This window comes from Hypomesus transpacificus, chromosome 6 (genome assembly GCF_021917145.1).
Source record: "Hypomesus transpacificus isolate Combined female chromosome 6, fHypTra1, whole genome shotgun sequence".
Lineage (NCBI taxonomy): Eukaryota > Metazoa > Chordata > Actinopteri > Osmeriformes > Osmeridae > Hypomesus > Hypomesus transpacificus.
Window position 1 is genome coordinate 12,343,174 of NC_061065.1, and position 23,553 is coordinate 12,366,726.

The 23,553-nt window shown below is 42.6% G+C and overlaps 2 protein-coding genes across 5 annotated transcripts; both read right to left on the reverse strand.

Annotated features, from left to right (window-relative positions):
* Positions 1 to 631: 631 nt before the first annotated feature.
* On the reverse strand, positions 632 to 7,232 carry myh6 (myosin, heavy chain 6, cardiac muscle, alpha). Of its 2 annotated transcripts, XM_047021614.1 has the most exons (2): positions 4,811 to 7,232; positions 632 to 4,519 (listed from the first exon to the last, which is right to left on the reverse strand). In XM_047021614.1, the coding sequence occupies exons 1-2, from the start codon at positions 7,152 to 7,154 to the stop codon at positions 1,359 to 1,361; spliced, it is 5,505 nt and encodes a 1,834-aa protein (XP_046877570.1). In that variant the 5' UTR covers positions 7,155 to 7,232; the 3' UTR covers positions 632 to 1,358. The 2 variants fall into 2 exon arrangements, with proteins under 2 accessions (XP_046877570.1, XP_046877569.1); XM_047021613.1 differs by having other exon boundaries at positions 634 to 7,231.
* A 2,153-nt stretch (positions 7,233 to 9,385) lies between these two features.
* On the reverse strand, positions 9,386 to 22,208 carry LOC124468717 (serine/threonine-protein kinase PAK 6-like). 3 transcript variants are annotated; one of them, XM_047021620.1, is made up of 11 exons: positions 21,934 to 22,208; positions 20,811 to 20,981; positions 18,919 to 19,046; positions 16,395 to 16,631; positions 12,892 to 13,524; positions 12,208 to 12,714; positions 11,879 to 12,012; positions 11,225 to 11,351; positions 10,828 to 10,953; positions 10,185 to 10,319; positions 9,386 to 10,078 (listed from the first exon to the last, which is right to left on the reverse strand). In XM_047021620.1, the coding sequence occupies exons 4-11, from the start codon at positions 16,596 to 16,598 to the stop codon at positions 9,911 to 9,913; spliced, it is 2,034 nt and encodes a 677-aa protein (XP_046877576.1). In that variant the 5' UTR covers positions 16,599 to 16,631; positions 18,919 to 19,046; positions 20,811 to 20,981; positions 21,934 to 22,208; the 3' UTR covers positions 9,386 to 9,910. The 3 variants fall into 3 exon arrangements, with proteins under 3 accessions (XP_046877576.1, XP_046877577.1, XP_046877575.1); XM_047021621.1 differs by having other exon boundaries at positions 16,395 to 16,653; XM_047021619.1 differs by lacking the exons at positions 18,919 to 19,046; positions 20,811 to 20,981; positions 21,934 to 22,208 and having other exon boundaries at positions 16,395 to 18,395.
* Positions 22,209 to 23,553: the final 1,345 nt, after the last annotated feature.

Consider the following 23,553-nt stretch of genomic DNA (forward strand, 5'->3'; position numbering starts at 1 on the left):
GATTCTCAGGCTCTCAATAGATGAATCTGTCTTGTATATATTGTACTGTGTGATTCATTACATTTTTTTGATCACCATTACAATGATAGGGATGTTGCTAATCCCTTGAATCTATGAGGAGATTGTTTGGATGACATCCACTGCATGGCAACACTGCATATGAATATTAATTAATTCCATAGCAATTATCACAAATCACCACACAGTACATGTTTAAAATGTGGGTATGTCTACAATGACAATTGCTATGAAATAAAAAATGTAATATCTTTAATGCTGCTTTAAATATATTTATACATGTAACTTTATCCTAATAATTTGTACAATGACTCTTATAAAGCACAATCTTACCTTTCTAATGAACTCATATACTGTAGAGGGCAGAGTTGATTTAAAGTATATAGAAAGGAATTTCTCAGTAATAACATTAAATTGCTGGTGAACTTAATTGTTTAATACAGACAATATATTAAAAATAATAATAATAATCATTTGGCCTGGTAATGGCATTCTTTCCTTTGCTCAAAGCTAAGCTTTAGGGGGGACAAGACCGGTTTTCTCTTTCACTGATTTGAGAATCAACTAATACTGTACGTGCTTGTAATATCCCAGGCATGTGTATTATACAGTTATAATCTTCAGAGAAACAGAAGACACATTAATTAAAAGCAATGAATAAGCAATGAATCAGAAGCAGTCTGTGCTGAGCTGTGCTTTATTTTCTAAGCAGTATAGTACTACTCATTTCACTAGCAGGGAACTTAGCAAGTATTCATAAGCAATATTTCAGTTAACAACTGGAATTATTAATGTCATAATGGACACATTTGAATCACATGCCTTTATAGCAAAGAAGGTTCATTTCTGTCAGAGTAATCAAGGATCAATAGGAGAACAGCTTTGCTGTCATCAAATCGTCAAAAACCTGCTTGTGACTGTTATAATGTTATAGGGAATTATTTATTTATTTACTAATTTGCTCATAGCACCTTGACCACTATCAAACCATAAACGTGTTTGCTATTGCAAAGTAGCATTGGCACATACATGAATATGACAATAAAATAAGCACAGTCAAATGTTTTGTTTAACCAAAATCAATACATATAACCAAGGCACTACTGTAGGATTCAAATGTCACTCTGAGGGGGAAAAGATCTGTGGAAAAGGTAACTGATGATTTTACAATACTTTTTGGGACATTTAGACTTGGGTATTAATTGGCAATATCCATTCATGATTATTTATTGCAGGACATTTCTACAAGAGTTATACATGGTTATCTACTGTGTCATTGTGAGAAAGTAAAGCTAATGCTCTAAGCAACACACTTGTGACACTGTGGCTTTATGTCCTACTCACTCTTCAAGGCCCTTTTTGCCAGGCCCATCCCTGGTCTTGGCCTTCAGCTTGTTTACTTGGGATTCAGCAATATCTGCTCGCTCTTCAGCCTCTTCAAGCTCATGCTGAATTTTCCGGATCTTGGCCATGTTGGTGTTGGCCAGCTCCTCAGCCTCTTCAGTGGAGCGCTTGTAGGACTTAACCTTCAGCTGCAGCTTGTCAATCAGGTCCTGGAGACGAGCCATGTTCTTGCGGTCCTCCTCTGTCTGGTAGGTAAGCTCCTTGATGCGCCGCTCATACTTGCGCACCCCCTTGAAGGACTCTCCGCCCCTTTTCTGCTCTGCCTCTAGCTCATTCTCCAGCTCTCTGATGCGGCCTTCAAGCTTCTGAACCTGCTTTTTACCACCTTTCATGGCAATCTGCTCTGCCTCATCCAGCCGATGCTGAAGGTCTTTGATCGTTTGCTCCATGTTCTTCTTCATGCGTTCCAGATGGGCGCTGGTATCCTGCTCCTTCTTCAGTTCCTCAGCCATCATGGCAGCATCAGTGATAGCCTTCTTCGCTTTCTCCTCAGCATTGCGGTTCTCCTGAATGGCCTCCTCAACCTCACTCTGCAGGTGGAGAAGATCGGTCTCTTGCTTCTTCTTCTGGTTTATGAGGCTGGTATTCTGGGAGTGCAGGAGTTGCATGCGCTCTGTGGCATCAGTTAGTTCCTGCTCAGCCAGCTTGCGCCCACGTTCTGTCTGCTCGAGAACGGCCCGCACTTCCTCCAGCTCTGCCTGTGTCAGGTTGTGTCTGCGCTCCAGTAGAGCAATATTCTCCTTAAGGTCATCATTGCAATGCGTGACATCATCCAGCTGCAGCTGAGTGTCCTTCAAATAGGACTGGAAGCTCTTGAGCTGCTTTTGTGCGTCGGCCGCCTGCCGGTTAGATTGGCTAAGCTGAATCTCCATTTCATTGAGATCACCTTCCATCTTTTTCTTGACTCTCATGGCCTCGTTACGGCTTCTGGTCTCAGACTCGAGAGAGCTCTGCAGGGACTCTATCATCCGTTGATAGTTTTTCTTGGCCTGATCCATTTCCTCATCCTTCTCAGCCAACTTTCGTTCAAGATCTGCTTTAACTTGGTTGGATTCCATCTGTGCCCGAAGGATCTTGCTCTCCTCATGTTCCAATGAGCCCTCTGCCTCCTCCAGAGCTGACTGGAGCTCCGCTTTCTCTTGTTCTAGCTGTTTCCGCAACTTCTCCAATTCATGGGCACTTTTCCCCCCTTCTCCAAGCTGGTCGGTGAGATCAGAGATCTCTTCTTGCAGGTTCTTGTTTTCTCTTTTTGTTGTCTCAAGATGGTCCAGCGATTCCTCATAAGCATTCTTCAGTTTGAAGAGTTCGGTGCTTAGAGATCGAGCCTCCTTTTGGGACGCCTCAAGTTCACACTGTGATTCTTCAAACTTCTGCTTCCATTCAGCCATGACTTTATCAAATACTCTCTGTTTCTTGTCCAGGGCTGCAGACGCTGCATTAGATCTCTCAAGGTCCAACATCAGGTCCTCAATCTCATTTTGGAGGCGATGCTTGGTCTTTTCAAGGGAGGAACACTTTGCATTCACAACTTCAACTGCCTCTTCTGCCTCTTGCAGCCTTTGAACCAGTTTCTTTTTAGCCTCTTCCAGCTCTTCAGTTCTCTGAATTCCATCAGTCTCATACTTTGCTCTCCATGTGGATACTTCTGTGTTTGCCTTGGACAGTGCCCTTTGGAGTTCTGCCTTTGCTTCTTGTTCCTCTTCAAACTGCTCTCTGAGCAGATCACAGTCATGGCGAGAAGACTGCACAGCATGGGCAAGTGCATTCTTTGCTTTGACCTCCTCTTCATGTTGTCTGCGCAGGTCCTCGAGTTGTTGGGTGTTGGAGCTTTTCCCCCTGGTGAGTTGAGAGATCAGACATTCCTTTTCCTCCAGTTGGCGTCCAAGTTCTCCATTTTCTGTAAGGAGCTTGGCCCTCTGTGTCGAGAAGTCATTGAGGGATCTTTGAGTCTCCTCATACTTGCACTTGTACTCATTCATGTTGTCTTCCATTGAACGGCACATCTTCTCCATGTTGGCTTTTGCTTTCACCACACTCTCCATGTTCGATGACATGTCATCCAACTCCAGCTTGAATTCACTCTTCTCTTTCTCAAGCTTCTGCTTGACACGCTGGAGATTGTCAAGTTGCTCTCCCAATTCAGCCACGCTGTCAGCATGCTTCTTCCTCAAGGATGCAGCAGTGGCCTCATGCTGCAGAGTGGACTCCTCCAAGTCCCTGCGAAGCTTGTGAAATTCAGCGTCCCTTTTCTTGTTGAGCTCTACCTGAGCAGATGTGGCTCCCCCTGCCTCTTCCAAACGCTCACTGATGTCCTCTAGCTCTCGGGAGAGATCAGACCTTTGCTTCTCCACTTTTGCTCGGGCTGCCCGCTCAGCATCCAACTCCTCCTCAAGCTCCTCTATACGTGCTTGGTTTTCCTTCAGCCTTTTTTGGAGTTGAACACCTGACACTATCTCATCCTCAAACTTTCCATTCAACTGATTGACTTCAAAGTCTTTCTTTTTGAGTTTTTCTTCCAGTTGCTGTTTGTCATTCTCAAAATCCATCACACTCTCTTGGGTTAGTTTCAGGTCTCCCTCAAGCTTCCTCTTTGAGCGCTCCAGTTCCATTCTGATTTTCTTTTCCTGTTCCAGAGAACCTTCCAGATCATCTACCTGTTGCTCAAGCTTAGCTTTTGCTTTGGTCAAAGTGTTGGCTTTGTCCTCTTCACTTTGAAGGTCATCGAGTGCCTGCTGATGAGCCTCCTGTAATGCCCTCTTCTCTTTCGTCAACTTCATTAAGTTTTCATCTTGGGATGCCATCTCTTCGGTGAGGTTTTTGACCTTGTTTTCTGTCGCATGTTTCTCTTTCTCCACTTTGGCTAATGTTAGCTCCAGGTCATCTATATCTTTCTTCAACTCTGAGCACTCATCCTCTAGCTTACGTTTCTTGGCTGTGAGGTCTGCAGTCATTTCCTCTTCGTCTTCCATTCGTTCTGTCATCTCTTTCACTTTGCCCTCCAGTTGTATCTTACTCTTAATAAGTTGTTCACAGCGCTCTTCAGCATCTGTTAAGGTATCCTGTTCAGACTGGACTTCTAGCAGCAGGTCATTCTTCTCTTGGAGAATCGTCACCATTTTTTCCTCTAGCTCCTTCCGTCTCGCTTCAGATTTTTCCAGTGCCTCTTTAAGTTTTCCAAACTCATCTTTTATGTTTGCCATCTCTTTTTCAGATTCAGCACTCTTCAGCAGTGGTTTGATCTTGAAGAATAACATCATCCAGGGCCAGTTCTTAACCCCCAGGAAGGAACGAAGATTCCACTGGATGACCATTAGGGCATCCCTGCGCTCCACAAGCTTTTGGTACTCTGCCCTCATTAGCAGAGCCCTGGAGTTAGCCTGGATCATAGTGATGATGCGAGAAAGTTGCTCATCCCGCATCTCCTCAAGTGTACCCAGAAGACCTGCTTTGAAGAAGACCTTGGTGTTGCCAAACCTGTACTGGGTGTGGTCAATATCCAATGATCCCAGCAGCTTTTCAGCGCTCTTTTTACAGTCGATGAACTGACCCTCAGGAATGGCAGATGCATTCAAGATTCTGTATCTCTGTTTGAAATCGCCATACAGGACTCGATTTGGGAAGCCCTTTCTACAAATTCGAATACCCTCCAGCACACCATTACAGCGAAGCTGGTGCATCACCAAGCAGTTGTCCATGATGCCTGGTGTTTTACTCTCATTTGGGATCAAACAACGCACAAAGTGTGGATGAGTGGTCTTCAGAGTGTTCATCAGCTTGTTCAGATTTTCCCTGTGCAACGCAGATACAGTCTGGAAGGAGGATCCCTTCTTTTTGGCTCCTTTCCCCTTGTCAGCCCCCGCTTCAGCTGCGTAGCTAGAGAAGAGCAGGCTTAAAAGCTTTATGGAAGATTTTTGGAAAAGCCCAACCACCGTTTCATTCAGTGGATCCTTATTCTTCACCAACCAGTTGGTTATGTTGTAATCAACAGTGCCAGCATAGTGGACCAGGGCGAAGTGTGCCTCTGCTTTCCCTTTTGCTGCACGTGGTTTCTCAAACATTCTGTTCTTGCCCAAATGATTATCATAGAGCTTAGCCTTGAAGGTCTGGTCGCTGGCCTTGGGAAACATACACTCTTCCTCCAGAATGGACATGATACCTAGTGGCTTTTCAATGAGATCAATGCAAGCTTGCAGATCCATCCCGAAGTCAATGAACTCCCAATCAATCCCCTCTTTCTTGTATTCCTCTTGCTCCAGAACAAACATGTGATGATTGAAAAACTGTTGCAGTCTCTCATTTGTGAAGTTGATGCAGAGTTGCTCAAAGGTGTTGAAGTCAAAGATCTCGAATCCAGCAATATCCAGCACTCCAATGAATTGCTGGCGATGCTGTTTTGTGTCAAGGGAGTGGTTTATTCTCACCACCATCCAGTTAAACATCTTCTCATACACTGACTTGGCCAATGCACCTAGAGAGTAGTAGACTTGATCTACACCCTGCCCTTTGGTGACATACTCATTGCCAACCTTGACCCTGGGATGGCAGAGTCCTTTCACAAGATCTGCAGAGTTCAGCCCCATTAGGTAAGCTGACTTGTCAGCCGCCTCAGTGCCGTCAGGCTCTGCCTGCTCCTCACGCTGCTTTTGCTTGAACTTCATGTTGCCAAAATGCATGATAGCTCCTGTCAACTTGTAGACCCCCATTTTCTCCTCTTGAGTAAAGCCAAGGATATCAAAGGCACTGTCAGTGGCCATCAACTCATCAGCATCATTGATAGATGCTACTGTTACCTCTCCTTGGGAGATGTACGAGTAGTCATATGGGTTGTTGGTAATCAGAAGCATGTCCAACAGCTCTGGCTTTTTATTGGACAAGATCTGAAAGAAGATATGGTAATTCCTTTCCGACTTGAGTTGGAAGGTGACACGTGACTTTTCCAAAAGATAAGTCTCTATGTCAGCTGAGGCCAGCTTGCCACTGGTTCCGAAGTGAATCCGGATAAATTTTCCAAATCGTGACGAGTTGTCATTCCTCAATGTTTTGGCATTACCAAAAGCCTCCAAGGCAGGGTTAGCCTGAATGATTTGATCCTCCAAGGTTCCCTTGCTGGGATCTCTCTTGGCTCCAGGAACTGCTGCAATGCTGGCCAAGTACTGAATAACTCTTTTGGTGTTGACAGTCTTTCCAGCACCGGATTCTCCGGTGATAAGAACAGACTGGTTCTCCCTGTCAGTGAGCATGTACTGGTAGGCATTATCAGAGATGGAGAATATGTGAGGTGGAGCCTCCGTTCTCTTTTTACCTCTGTAGGCAACCACCACTTCGGTGTCATAGACAGGGAGCCACTTGTAGGGGTTCACTGTCACACAGAAGAGCCCGGAATAGGTGTAGATCATCCATGCAGCATAACGCTCTTTGAGGTTAAACAGCACAGCAGGCTCATGGAGGAAGGTGAACATGGCCATGTCTTCGATTTTATCGAATTTCGGTGGGTTCTGGGGATGGACGTCGGATTCCTTGACTGTCACAGTTGTCCCGTCTTCTTTCTTCACTGTAGTTTTACCGCCCTCCTTGCTGACAATCTGCCCTTTGACATATTCCACCTTGTCATCAATGACGAAGCACTCTATTTTGATATCAAAGGCCCTGGTCTGGGATTCAAGTCGCTCTTTGTCTGACTTTCTCAGGAAAGCAGCCGCCTTCCCAAACTCAGCCATGAGAGCATCACCCATTGTTGCCGGCGTAGGTCTACAGACAACAGAGAAAATAATCCGCTCAGGAACATGCAGACCTAAGATCTTGCTTCTGGGAACTCTGAAGGGTTCTGCAAAGATACTCACTGCTATCTGCTCTTTATAAAGGGATCCCACATCGCCAAATTAGGTGAAAGTTGGGAGGCATGACAGAATAGACCCCAAGACTGAGTACTGACACGGCAGCAGATTAGAGGGACCTTTAGGTGACAGTGCCCATTTTAGGAAAACTGACATTTCCCTGTTTATCTCCTCTCATCCCTCTCGATAGTGTCCATTACGATAGACATTCCAGACACCTCACTAGAATTACATGTGGAGTTTATTTGAATGCCTTAGCATTCTGTATCTTTCTCTACAATATTTTCTAAATTATATTGAGAACTTGAATATAAGTAAATCTTTTTTTGTTTTAATGCATAGGGAATCTGAGGTTTTGAATTAAGGGTTTTACTGAATAGACTCTGGTTGGCCTTATGCCATGGCTGCTATCAAAGAGACGACACTGACACCTTTCACAAAGCAGACTGTCTCAGCTCATCTCCACTTAGCCATGCCCCACAAATAGCACAGCATACAAAGGCCCTCTGCTATTTTCAGTAGAAGTTCCAGTAACTTAATGCTTTCTATGTCACATCATACATAAAGACATTTAACATGTATTGTGTCTATAAGACAGAGAGGCCAGTTAAATAAAACAGTAAAACTTAAGACACATAAACTAGGGACTACCTCGTTCTTATGATCAGTGACCTATGCTCTTTTGTAAAGCTCTCTCTTGGAAGTCGCTTTGGATAAAAGCGTCTGCTCAGTGCATAAATGTAAATGTAAATAAATTGTAGATGTTGACATTGAACATGTATTGTGTCTATAAGACAGAGAGGCCAGTTAAATAAAACTGTAAAACTTAAGACACATAAATTGTAGATGTTGCATTTAAAAAACATTTTTTTAACTACCTTGTAATGATTTCCTGGAACAAAACGTCTTTGGATTATTCCATTATAGGTATTGAGACATTGAAGGAATTCATACGTTTATTAAAACTTATAATATAAACGTATACTCAAAAAGATATTTAGTAAAATATTTAGCTTTTGGGGAGGTGTTTTTCCATCTCACATTTTTGAAATGTACATAGATTACATTCTCAAGTACTCATTCACTCTTATCACAAAGCGCCATGCCAGCCAGCCATGTAGCTCAAGCCCTTGTCTGCTTAAGTTTGCAGAGTGACATAGAGAGTTTAGCTAGAAAGCTTTGTAGTACAAAGCAACCCTTCCAAAATTTAAAACAGCAGAACTTGGTGGAATGTAATTTCTCAAACGGAAGCAGAGTTCAGCTTAATGCTCCATAATATTGTGCTTTAAACATGATAAACATTCTGGAAAAACAAGATATAATTATTTATTTGTCTTGTTAGTTACTGAAGCACAGCTATTGTAAACAATGTCCAAATGCAAAAAAAAAAAAAAATTAATTGACAATGTTTTCACAGATCAGACACTTTTATCCAAAGTGAAGAGAAGACTTGAAATGGTCTGGCACTTCTTAATCTGCTAGCAGATACTTTACCACTGCTTAATAAGATGCAAATGTAATCTAATCTGAACCGGTTGCCATTCTTCATGTATTATCTGTTCTGCAATTACTAAATTAGCTCCAGCAAATTTGGACTCAACCCAGCAGTGATAGTCTTATTCATTTTTGATTATACAATAGATGGATTATAATTTGACCAAAATGAAACAATCAAACTTTATTTATTTCTATCGAACATGTCATACCAGGAGGCAACACAATATGCTTCACAGAGGGGTGTCTCAGGTTGATACCAGAGGCTGTTTGTTACACTGTCTTGTAGGTGATTACAATATGTCCTTATAATCTCTGGTTTTTCTCATGGTCCTAGGAACAGGTTTCTATGCATTCCCCTAGAATCTTTGTTTCCTTTTCGTATGCTTCCTGATGTAATGTTTGACTGTTCGTGATCCTATTGATTGAAAGACTCAACTGTGTCACATGTTAATTGAAAGAAGTACATTTGAAATACTACACATATTATTTGCACCGTCAGATCTGACCTGCAAAACCTTAACTGGTGAACAACTGTGTTAGAATAAGATCACAATGTTGTAGCGAGTTCAACACGTCAATAACAATACTGATTAATTAACTAAGACCTTGCTTCAAAAATATCACTAGAAAGATGTTGATAACATTTGATTTATTCACATTCACATTTACAATATGCATACATACAAAAGGTTATTACATGTTGTTGGCCATTTAATAGTAACACAATGTTAAATTGTGCAAACTTGCATTATACTTTTGATGAAGAACTCTAAAATGTAAAAATATATAGACTTTTCATATTTACAAAGGGCCTGGTACAGAAATGTTATGAGCGATACAGGAAAGTTTAGATAAGGAAAGGCATGTGGATTGGATATACTGTAATAAGATGTGCAATGTCACTAAATGGTTATCAATCTGCCCTCTGACAACACCGCAGACATGTGGAATAAACATGAACATTCATGAAATTAAGAGAAGACAGGAGAGAATTAGAGTAATGGGGAAAAAGCGTATAATTAGCATAAGGTACTATGAAGCCATGTGAAGAAAAGAAGGCTCCCCCCCCAAGTGCTTCCTCTTAAATCCTTGTTTACTGGGCTATGGGACTTAAAAGAGGCTCAGAAGTCATTGGGTAGGTTGTCGGCTCCATCCGGTCAGCTGCGAGACATGCGTTTGCGGTACTGCTCCACCAGGGGCACCAAACACCGAGGCGAGCCGCTCTGCAGGAGAAACGGGTGTTCCAGCAGGTCGCTGGCACTAGCACGCTCCTTAGGGTCCCTGGTTAGCATGCAGTTCAGGAAGTCCTTCAACACAGGAGAAATCTGTGAAGGAAGAGGAAATCCTTGGTTTCAGTGTTCAAAATCCAGTAAGAACGATCTCTCTTTTTGTCTGTACACTTTAAAGCCCATGGCTGGGTTTGTGCGTCACCTTCTGTGTGTTCTTGACAGTTGGTGCCGGCTCATCTCTCAATCTCTTCATAGCTGCCACTGGTGTGTCACTGAAGTAGGGAGGCTCTCCGTCCACCATCTCCACCACCATGATGCCCAGGGACCACACGTCCACCTGACAGGCATTGCATACATGGTCTATTTGCACACACTGGCTAATGCCACAATACACAATATACTTGAATCTTGTTTAATGCAAATCTCATGTAAAAGAGTGTCTGCTGGATATGGAAGACACATGATATTTTCTCTCTTGAGTAACATAACAACACGAGTAGAAAACTTCTGTCTTAGATAAGCACATACCTCACAGGACAACAGACCACACTATCTAATAGACTCTTTTTAGAACGACCTGATAAACTCAGTATGAGTGGCATTGTTGAGGGTAGGGAGGTGTTTCTAACAATATGAAGAGAGTGTGTACAGTATGTGACTGTGTTGGTGAGGTGATTGGTATGGAAAGCTAACGGGAGCACAGTCATATTTTAGTTGAATGAATTAAAGGAAATACAGTACTTTCATAACATAAAAACTCAAAGACATGTATATTTCTAGATTGTTTTAGTGTTTTGGGGCTGAAAGGGGTTTCTCCCCTGTTGTATTATAATGAGTGATGTTACCTCAGTTCCATAGGGCGTCTTTGAGATGACCTCTGGGGCCATCCAGTAGGGGGTTCCAACCAGGGACTTCCTCTTAGAGATGTCTTTGCTGATCTGTGCACAGAATCCAAAGTCTGATAGCTTGATCTGAAAAAGGAGTAGAGGGACCAACATTAGAGGACAAGGGCACTCACCGTCTTAGATCTGTGTTACTGCATGTTTTCTACAGAACCAGTGAGTTGCTGTGGGGGCGTCACTAAATGAATCAATCAATGAGGGAAATGTGTACTTCATTCAAATAAAGCTTGATATTCACCAAATAATATGATGATGTTTGTACATGGAATGGTAAGATTCTAATGGTAAATATCTACAATGATTGTGAATGTGCAATTCGGCATGTTTTTTAAATAGTTACCCTTCCGTCCAACGTCAGCAATATGGAGTCACTTTTGATGTCTCTGTGTATGACCCCTTGGGAGTGCAGATAGGCTAGGGCCTGCAGAACAGCCTCACACACAGTGGCTATCTGCTCTTCATTTAACCTGGTGAAACATCATCGTGCACGCTGATAAGCAACAGATCAGCCTGTCTTTGTCACAATGTGTATCTGGTGAGAAGCTCTGACAGTTTATGGCAGGGTATGAGAAAGCTGGCTGTACATGCAGAATATTATTTGCAGCCCTTCTCATCCTTTGGCAAAAACAACAATGGTGTCACAGAGAACTTACGGCTGTTGCCAACCCTTGTAATCAAAATTACATTGCCCAGAATGACCTGTGTTATACTGTGCATATGACAAATAAATCACTTTGACTAAAGGGTTATTATGTTGTTTGTGGCAGTATAATAATATTTCTCAACAACAGGAGACTTAACATAGCAAACACCAACTACTTAACAATGTACTCAAATCTGTCAAATTGTTTTAGTTTGCATAACCTCCCTCACAATACACTAAGCCTTCTTTAAAATAATACGCAAGATATTAAATAAAATTACATTTTGTAATCCAAAATAACATTAACAACATAAAACATCACAGTGTATTCATGTTGTGTTTTTGCCTCACCTGGTTTCACTAACAATGTTGGTCAGAGCACCGCCCTGCAGGTACTCCATGATAACCCATAGCTCCTCCTCTACCAGGGCACTCCTGTACATCTCCACTACATTCTGGTGACGGTAGTCCCTCATAATGACCACCTTTGGGAGACCAACACAGATATATGAGGAGAAGCTGTAGCTAGGAGACCAATTCTAAGTTAACTCTATTGTTATGAAGAAAGGATTGGATAGGCTTTCATATTATTTTCTTTGAAAAATATGGGCACATTTAGTTTGGAGAAATTACATTTACTATTGCACTCTTTCATGTCATTGAGTTGAGAGACCATATACCTCATTAAAGAGCAGCTCCCTGCGCTGCTGCTTCCTGAGATCCATCATCTTCACTGCCACCTGCCGCCCGCTGTGCTTCTCCCGGGCGATACAGACCACCCCTGTGGAGCCCTCTCCGATCTTCACAAAGTTCTCCAGCAGGATTCGCGGGTCACCTTTGTCCACCACCATCTGAAGGGCTGCCTTGAACTGCTCGTGGGTCACCTTGGCTGTTTCCGGCTCCGGACCGGGCCTGAGTTTGGCCTGCTGGGCTGGTCTGAGAGAGGGGGAATATCCTCCGACAGGGCTGGTGGCTGGGGAGCCTGTGGGTGAAGGCCTAGGCTGGGAAGGGCTATCTTGTTTGGGTAGGAGGGATTGGGAGGCATCCTGGCCCATGTTAATGATGGGGGACAGGCCAATAGTGTAGCTGGAAGAGGGGCGCAATGGTCTGTTTGTTCGTCCACGACCTGCTATTGGGCTGCTGGTGCCATTGGGTAGGGGCATTGGAGACAAGCCCAAGGAGTTCACCTGGGAGGTAAATGATTCAGTTGAGGATTAGGATTAAATTCTTAACTTCCTAATCACCTCTCAGGTTACTACACAGTAAAATTCCTTGACTGTTACCAAGGTTGCTGTGATATGTGACCCTGTATTATAGGAATAATTACTTTAATTGTGTATTCTCAACACCAAACCATCTCTCACCTTCAGGTCATAGGATGAGTGAGGTCTTCTGGGCATTTCCTTGGATGTGGAGAGCAGGTCGGGCATATGATTGACAGCTGGCTTGGCCCTAACATTCGCCCCAGTCTGTTTACCAGTCTGCAAGTTATAGACACAGGAAGATGGTCTCTGATTGGCTGTCCTGTCCTTTTGACCTGTCAGTTTTCCCAGCCTGTCCGTAGTCGGATGAGCCGTAGTCCCGCCTTCTCTTGGTGTGGTTGAGATTGATGTCCGTGGTAGTAGCGCTGGATTACCAACTGAGGATATTTCCATCTCGTACGATGATTTCGCCCTTGACATTACCCCATTGGGCTGCAGGGTGGAGCTCTTCTTGGGGACGAGTTTGGGGCTGCCGCTTTCGCTGCGCACCTGCCTTACCCTATCCTGCCAGCAGGTAGAGTTCCCTCCAGCTTTATGGGGGGTCTGTAGTCCCTGGTATTCATACGTGTCCCCCTCGATGAGCTCGCCCAGGCGGCCCATGGATCGGGCTCGTTTCCGTGCCGACGGACTGCTCCTTCGGAGGGAGTTGGAGCTGGTGACGGAAACTTTGGTCATCTCAGCGATGACCTGAGCTATGTAGTCTCCATGTCCGATGAAACTCCCCCGCACCATAGTCTGAATGCAGAGAGATGAAAGACATTAGTCTAGTCTAGTATATCAGCCATATACTTTTATACCAAGGCCTTTTGTGTAGATAATTATAATAGAATCCCAACAATTAAACATATATTTTTAAGATTTGCCTTTTATTTCAAGCCTTTTAACTACTCTGTAGCTGTCACAGTGGATCAAAGTGCAAGTAACAGACCATAGACATAAAAAATTATAAAAGAACAAAGAAAAACTCACAACTGACAATTAGTAAAATACTGAAGTACCCACCTCTCTTTTCTAATAAGCCACAGACAGCAGAGAAAGAACAGAAAGACAGTTAGAGAGATAAACTATGACCTAATGGGGTCTTTGCAGTTTGTCGCTTCGGGGCCACAGTTTTTGACTGTCACTTTGGGGTGGCTAATGAGATTCAAGGCATGACTGAACAATGCAGTGCACATGCTGAGCTGCGCCTTTGAGTGAACTGAACTGCAGTGTTCTATTGAATGTCATAGATGCACTTAATAGGTATTAAATTGTATTCTTTTAACTTTCTCTTGATATGGGTCAAGTGCCTGAAATAACGCTGAAATGAAATGAAAATTCTATTTTGACTAAATAAAGCATCCATATTGAATTGAAAAGCAAAAAGCGGAGCAAAAGGAGAGTAACTAATTTAATATTTGTTTGTGCACCTGAACGGGGGTAAAAACACATTTCTACATGTACAGTAAACATACTTGTTTTAAATGCACCACAGAGTGCTGTAATAGTTACCATTGAAAAGCCTCCATCACATGTCACATTCCAGACAGGCTTTTTGTCAAAATACACACACTAATGATATTTCTCTTATTAAAATGTTAGGTTTTCTGATTACAAACGGCTCTAATGATTTTAAAAGTTTATAATAAAAAGAGAAAAAAAGCAAGCTTTCCGATTTTGCCACGTTTCCCCAAAAAATAAAGTGTGCTTTATGGCTTTCACACATTTCTTTCCCCTCTGAAACTGTTTTCCAAATGGATGCCATGTCCCTTGAAACCAGGTCAGGTCTTATAGATCTGTGGAACAGTCTGTATAAACAGGTGCAGCCAACACTGTTGGGTACATGGGATTGCTGATTGCGTAGCTCACCCCACAAATGAGTATAAATAGCAACAATAACAAGGAGTGAGGTTGTGGACTGGTGTTGAATAGAGCACATCATTGTGAGAAAGTCGAAAGTTCTGCATTTACTTAGGTAAAACATTAGTCAGTAACATCCACTGTCTGAAATTAGCTTGTTATCGTGCAGCGCGAACTGCAGAGTTTTGGTTATTGACTCCCGTAGTCTTATTGTAGAATCTGTAGGTATGTACGGCATGTAAGTCAGATGTCGGCTGTAGAATGTGCAAAGGTCTAGGGTACAATAATGCGTGGGATCCATCGTCACAAGAGGAGGGGAATGCCTGAGATTTTGGTGCCTTTCGCGGTTGCAGGCTCATAAAGTGAAAACCCCCTGAAGCATGTGTGATGGACAAGACTGGCCATTCAAGTTCACTAAACTGTTAGCAATGTCACTAAACAGATCAACTTCCTTCCTTCCAGTATATCTCTCACCATCGTAGTTCCTTAATGTTCCGGTTGCATTTCAAGGCTCGGTGAGAAAGAAAACAACATTTTCTATTTTTTTTATCTAATGTCATGTCTATTTGGATCTATTTCAATTTTTTGAGACCCGGGTGTACGTGATAAGAGAATAATAATGAATCAAATTTCTGGCCTCAATGCTGTCTTGCCCTCAGTCTTCCTGCTGTTGCTGTTGTCATTTCATTTCTCCACAACTGAATGACGTGAAAGTGGTTTTGACCAGGAGAACAATCAAGCACCATTTCACTACAAGAATACAATTTCCCACTCGATAACTTATCATAAAAGCTTCCGAGGGCAGCCGTGTGCGCCTGAGTCCTGAATTGTTCTTGTGTCGACATTCTCATGTATTTACATATCCGTGTCGTGCAAACAAAACAGCATGTTTCAAACCCCGTAGTTTAATCCTTTTCTGTCGTAAAAAGTCTTACCATCTAATACTACTGAACCATTACAGTATGTAGTGAACTTCCTTCACGGATTTAGCCTGTAATGGAAATGTTGGTCATATGCATAGATGTATGTGTATGAAATCTATAATCTTCTATGTTCATTGGTAAGAGACAGGAAGGGAAGGTAATTAAGTTGAGTTCAAAGGAATGTGAGGTGCTGATGGCTCTGTGGGCAGCTTGCCCTGGGGGATGGGTGAAGCATTTTATATGGCCTTCTGTCCTCTGGTTACTGTAAGGGGTCAATGAGACAGTTGCTCTGAACTTTGGCTAGAAGGACTGTGTCCTGTTTCATTGTTTGTGTTAATTAAAAGTATTGTTTGAAGATGGTCACACAAAGGACAGTTGACCATTTGACTGGTCAACCCCTGTGGCTTTATTATCTACTGCTCTGGGGAGAGCTGTGACATCAAAGAACAGTGAAACAATCGCTAGGGAGATGTATTGTTTCAAACTGTCACCAAGTTGAGTTGGCCAATCACAGAGTTTGTTTCATTGATTGATTGACCATATAGAATGCCATTTGATCTTAAGTTTATATAAGGCAGTGCATGAGTGCTGGCTGATCATCACTCCTGCGAACGACCTGTGTGGATGGCACACCTCCTTCGCTGTGATTGATCAGCAAAGCTTTGTTTATGTAATTGTATAGTCTAATAAATTGTATTAAAACCATATCCCTTGACTATTCAGATCTACACAGTGCCACTCGAATTCTTCCTTTACAAGCCCCTGACAGGCCAACCTGTGGATGGAGGTCACATGCTCCTATTGTATTGGAGGATGATGATGAGGATGCAGCTTCTACTGTACCTTCTTAGGCCGAAGCTCCACATTGGTGATCCGAGAGGGGTCCACCACTGGTTTGGGCCTTCTCAGGGTTTCTATGACACTCTGCCACTGAGGTGGCAGCCCCACGAAGCAGCCCTTGGCCGTGTCGAAAGACGTGTGGACGCGGTGTTCGAAATCCCGTGGCGCCGAGATCTCAGGCCTCCTCTTCTTCTTGCGCCGAAACATTCCGAGACAGCCGGCAGAGCCAAAGGGGAAGGCCTGGGGTAGGTGAGATGGACCGCTGTTAAAACAGGAGGCAAGTCTCTCCTTCAGTGCCATGGTGGGACTGTTTTAAACCACGCACAAAGACGCATGCAAGTGTCAAACACACACACATGCAATTACAAACACGCTTACAAACAGAATCGCATTCACATACAGCAGGCACACACACAGCACAATCTAGACTGTACTGGTTCTCAGTACGACTCAACATGATTTTCCAGTTACTTCCTTCTGAGGGTGTTTTGAAAAGAAGTCACCTGTATGACCTCCTTCATTCCCACCCACTCTGGCTCCTCCCCTCTCCAGCTCCTCCCCAGGGACAAACCCAACAGCCCAGACGAGCTGCATGCTTGCCTAACACTGCTCCTGTCAGGCCTCCCGTAATTCCCTGGCACTGTCTGCTGTTGTGTGGCCTAATCCCTCCTCCTTGTCATTCCACCTGTCAAGTGTAAAACCGCTTCCTGGTGGATTAGAAGATACCCTCAGGCACAATTTTGGAATCGGCCTCCCCCACCCAAATCCTAACCTTAACTTGGACAAAAATGTACTGGGGGTGCAGTGTCACCCTTTACTAATTACAATAGTAAAAGTGCCTTGAAGCTAAACATATTCTCACTCACTGTGAGCATATGTGCCTGAGCATGAGTACTGCGGAGCATGGTATTTTCTACGGTCGCTTTTTGCCCTCATAAACATTGCAAAGACTCACAGGAAAGTGCTCCACTTTCTGAACGAAGTTATGCTGTGTTAGTGTGTTCAGGGTCAGCTGATTGGGAAGGTGTTCAGGAAATGGTAACAAGATAAGCTAAACTACCCTGAATGCTCAACATATTTAAATATCTATGTGGTTGAAAACAGCAATGGTTGTTGTAACCATCCATCATTTTACAAACAAATATTTATATATCCCAAAAGGTGGATAATATCCTTTTTCTAATATCCACCCCATTAGCTCCATGGAAAAGCGTTGCTATTGGTTTAGTCAAGTCAATAGGCAAATACATTCTAACTTCTAAGGAAGCAGCCATGTATGATATGGGTTTTGTATAAGCAGTTTTTTATACTGAGCCCTGGACAATTGTGTTTTGCCAACACATGCACATACCCACGTATTCTTGGCCTCACATGATAACACACACATATACCCATAAAATGATACAGTATACACAAGTTTTCTGTTTAGACACACTTGGGTAGCGTGTTTTGCTGGCCAGTAAATTGCATGATGCACAGGCATGTGCTAGGACTGGGCAATCCTTCTTCGGTCTCAGTGCCAAGCCAAAGTAGGCCAATTGACATTTACCCAAGGATGGAAAGTACACAGTGAAAAGAGGGGTATTAAGATAAGACACAGTTAATCAAAATTAAACTTTATATTATATACACACTACGTACTGTACAGTGTACCACTGTGAAGATCAAGTTATTCTAGATTTTTGGGGGTTAGGAGATTGTTGTCGATTTAAATATTGTTTTGAAGTGAACATGCGTCATTAAATGTGATTATTCTCCAACTATGCACAGTACAGAGGTACATATAAGTAGTTCCAAAGTACTTACAGTATATTTACATTAAAATTGCATATATGCATAGGCTTATTGATTGGGTGTGGATGAGCATCCTGTATGTTTAAATTGAGGATAAAGCTTACGAAAACATCAGAATATTACCAAGGATTGACTACGTCAGAAACTATAATTGGGGATGTACAGATACATTTTACATTTACTCATTTAGCAGACGCTCTTATCCAGAGCGACTTACAGTAATTACAGGGACATTCCCCGAGGCAAGAAGGGTGAAATGCCTTGCCCAAGGACACAAAGTCATTTTCGCCCGGCCAGGAATCGAACCGGCAACCTTATGATTGATAGCCCGATTCCTTTTCTGTTTTTGAAATGCAATAAGGGGGTATTCCGACACTGATTGTAGGCCCATAGATATGCCTATCTGTATCCCTCTTCTTTAACTACAGTAAACCGTTTCTAGGTCCAGGTCAAGTGACAAGCTAATTTAACATAAATGACCCTCTAGCACGCAGTCCACACTAAGGTAAGTGATAAGATCCCATAGCAATATTTCCATAGCTCTAAAGACAAATATTGGAAAAATGTAAAGATTCAAAGTCTGTAGAAACCGTTTGAGCTATCAAAGCCTACTCTTTTCAGTCAGGTCGAACACTTCTAAAACAAGTGACACAACAGTATAATCAGGAGAACATTATAGGCCTGAGAAACAGGCTATCTTACCTGTGTTAGAAAGTACACTTTACTATCTTACCTGTGTTTTGAGGGCTTGTCAACCTCTGTCCCTTTCCAAGTTCCTCAGTACCGTACAGGCCTGTAGAATCAAGCTCTCTGCCGTCTGCCTGTTGGTCTGTCTCTCCCCCTCCTTCTGTCTGTCTGAACCTGGAAGCAAAGGGAAACCATGGAGAGTAGGAACGAAAAACGGATTCTCATCTACCAGTCTATCTCTCTTCATGGCTTTATTATTCTCTACTACCAATCTTTCTCTCTTTATTTCTCTCTCTCTCTCTCTCGCTCTCTCGCTCTCTCCCGTTCCACTGTTTGGTTTGGAGGAGTGGTTGAGGATATAGAGCGACAAGCAATGGGATCTATAATCATGTCACTCATGAGCTGTGTGTAGAGATCACTTCCCTTGCTCTTAATGATAAAGAGATGTGTGTAAACTGTAGCTAGAGATCAAGGGTGATTACTCTTTGTGATAGTAGCTTAACAATGTCTTCTAAATGGCTGTATCTGTATGTATCTATACATTTAAGTTAATAATACAAAAAAGAAAGAGTTGCATATTTGATTGCTGCAATTGACACCACTCTATGTACACAATTGGGGTACTTGGCTACCATAGCTGTATATTTCATGAATCAGAAAGGTTTTCATTACTTTGCACAATTCACTACTTGCATTAAGTAATATACACCCTAGAATTACAAAGAAAGGATGAATGCTTGCTAGTGAGTTAGCAAGAAAGACTTGCTGTACTCAGTCTAACAACCATTTTTCCTTATTCCTCGACTACACTGAGGTGACTCCAGTGACAACATTGCGCCGCTCCTGGGATGGGTGGAGGCATTCCAGTAAGCATCCTCCAAGAAATATGAGTAATTTATCAACTCACTAGGGAGTGATACCTGTGTGATAGAAAGCACGCCCTCTCTCATAGGGGGGTGTCCCACCGACCAAACAGGTTGGATAACAGATCAACTGGGGCGTCTCATCTCCTTATTCTTTGTGTTTGGATTACATCCAGAAGTGTCCCTTCCTCATTTGCTAGACTGGATAGCTCCCGGGGCAGCGGTGGGTTGCATTCCTTTAGACGGCTCGTTGACACAGTTCCACTTTAGCAAAAGTGAAACAGGATGGAGTAGAGAACGTTCTCACCATGGTACTGTTTTGTGTGTGCTCTCCAAAGTGGCTTTTGTCAGACTTTGGTATTTTTAGCATTTTCCTGTTTGCATACTTTTTGAATAATGCACAACACCTTCGGAGAGTTAAACACAGTCTTTCCTGGACATGCCATGTCTTAATACTCCATGTATGTTTTGTCAAATGTGAGTATTTCTGTCAATTCGTGGACAAATCATTTTCTATGACCAAATAATATCATATTGTAACTACCATGCCACCAAACTGTACTGCAGCACCTGTTGAATGCTGTGGCATACCTGTACAGGCACACACCGTTAAACACTAGCCTATTTCTTTTAAAACCATTTATACTGTATACTTTTTTCATTAAACTTTTCTAACATGGTTTTCTGAGAGATCCACGTGATTCAATCGAGTGCCAGGTGTAAGGCCAACACCTGGTTGGTAGTGTCAGAGCTTTCACATACAAAGGTTGTCAAGAATTGACAAGTTTATATCTGATGACACACCTGGATCTCGAGCAGTCTTACACAATTGTGTCTCATCATACTGTTGGACCAAACAGTGAGAGAAAAAAATTGTTTCTGATGTCCTCGTTCTCACCAATTCAGTTTTGACGGGTTAGAAGATGTCATGTGAGCCAACTTTGTTGTTGACTAGAAAGTTCCACGTTGCAAAGGTCACTTTCAAATGCAGAGTGGAGACCAAAATAGGAACAAATGCAAATGAAAAAAAAAACAACACTAAATAACTATATATTTGGAATGTTTTTTCACTTACTTTAATAAGGACGTGAGGCTGTCTATTCCATGCTTTCCTGTTGAAATTTTAGTGGGTGTGACTAGTGCATACCAGGAGAGTAATCCCAACAGCTACATGACCAGACATCTCCGGATGCCTCATTATACAAAATAAAGCTTCTCCAATTCAACGGCCAAGGAGAAACTTTGCCTGGCAGAAAAAAAGAAGACAACATAACAATGTAAAAATATAACAACATGGTAACATACTATAGGTATAGTTTAACATACCACGGGATGCTTTATCCTAAAAACTTTAAATCCATTAATACAATTGTAATCTGCTTGCTGCATACCAATAATTGCACTAAACAGAGCATCAGTTCATAGACTTTTAACAAAACTACCATCTACATCTGATTCAATATCAGATCCCTCCTAACAAGTTTTAATAACGTGGCAGAGTTTGTCCCATATGTCTTTACCCAATTTAAAAGCACTCCAACAATGTGCTTATTCACATAGATCAAGACTTAACAAGGGTAACAATAGCAATCATATTTAATCTTAACTACTGCCTATAACAGCAATTGTGGCTTATTTCAAACCTATATCAAGCATACTGTAACAATGTCTATGTACAGCCCAGTTGGTCTTTGTTGTTCCAGCAGTGGAAATAGATACATTCTAAAACCCTATTGAAATGGATCAATTTACCTATTGTATAGTTATTCAACACAGACACTGAACACAGTTACAAAGCTCAACATTGGTTTATTGTATATTCATCAGTCTCAGTGAAATGTCTTTCATTAGAAGTGTGATTACACATTTAGTCATTTCAACACTTAACTACTTAGACGTTGTGTTTATCTACCTTGTACACAAATGGCAGCATAGATAGCTTCAGGAGTCCAATCTCTCAATAACCAAGTCTTGGACTCCTTTCTAACTATACGTCTTACTAACAATAGGACAACGTGTTTGCGCGATCCTATTGCAGTGTTATAGCATTTGAAAGTATAATAGCAAAACCGGGGTCATCTATTCATTAGTTTTGAACGATTCTTTAGTTAAGAATTGCTGCAAAGAAGCTGAATCAGCTAGAACTTCAGAACAGGTCTCAGGCAGGTCTTATACCTTCCAGTCAGCCATTCACTCACCTGACTGTTTAGTCGTTTTAACGAGAAACACAGGTAGAGGGAACGGACAGCGTCAGGTGGGAGCGCCTGTGTTCATGCATGGCGTAGACCTGTCCCTACTCCAGGTGTTCTGTGGTTCTATCTTTCCTCTCCTTAATCGGTCACCGTTTGCCACATGGTTGCTGCTGACTACTCTATCCCCGTATCTCTCCTCCCCCTCTTCACCTAGCCCTTTTGTCAGTGGAGCGTAGCTTCCTTTTTTTTCTTCACTGCTCCTTTCTCACGCCACCCTTCCCTTCCCCTGCCTTCTCTTGTCCCACCCTCTTTCTGGAGGGAGTGACAGAGATGAAGATAACTTAAAGTGGGCAAATGGGAATGTTACATTGAATTCAGTTGAGTGTAATATTATGTCTTCCTTTTTGAGGGAGAACTTTCTTCCCCCACCCCAACACACACTCAGCCTGAGGGGGGGAAGTTAGCTTTGCGTCCACACGGTGCAGGCCCCCGCTTGTCTCGAAGGGTTGAGCGCGTCTTTACCCTCGGGGGCTGAAGCACACGGCTGTTTTAAACGACTCTCTACGGGTGGTGACTCATCAGAACCATGGCTGACTTGGCGTTTGTACGGCATTGCCTAGGCTGGAAGGTTGAACAACACTGGCAGTTATGCAAGCATGCCTGATTAGTGTTGAGCTTTGAAAGAAAGCTTGTTTAAGGAGCAGCAGCAACTTGTTTCAGTCTGAACAGCTGAGGTTATAGAAAAAATGACACAGACCCAAAAGAGTGTTATAGCCAGGTTGTTTACCTGCACTTCCCCCATTCTCACCCCCGCCACCCACTCACCTGTGAAGGACTGGAGTTTTCCCTGACAGATGATTGGCCACAGCTTAGTCACCTTTTAACATGTACCACAGAAACTGGAGGTCATGGCAAAGAGACAGTGGTGATAAAAAAATAAAACATTATGAACAACTACCTGTAGTTTTGGTCATTGGACTTTCGCAGCGTTTGAGCCACCCGGCAGTAATCGCACATTCAGTGATAACACTGGGGTTTCCCTGTTGCTAGGGGCAACCGCTTTTGTCACCAACGTCCATTGGTGAGCTGAAAGGTTGTGTTTGCAGCTCCTTGAGATGGCCTTCATCCTTCTTTCTTTTACTAGACAGTCTGGAAAATGTTGTAGTTATAGGAGGACTGTAATTACCCTACAACCTGCGATACCAGAAGATAGTAATATTCTAGAGAAACCTGTCAAACTTACATGCAAAAAGCCTTTATTTTACAACCTTTACAAAGTAGAAGGGATTTTTGTATTCAACATCAGGGCATGTACTCCTGCAAAATAAGTAATGTCCTATCCCATGGACACCTAGTGGTGTAGGATGTGTGACACATTGTGTCTCATACTGTACAGAAGTAGGGACACAGACACTGAGTCACAGCCACCGTCTACATTTTAGCCAACAGGGCTAACAGTAGGTAGTAGTCTGCTTTTTCTTAAAGAAGGAAAAACTTGTAAACTAAGAATTTTGAGGGTCAGACTTCATTTGAGGGGGAAGTGAAAAAAAAGAACTTTACAACAGGGAATAAAATCTGTCCCAACCTTTAACGTCTTCATTCTCCTATATGTGTTTCAATATCCAC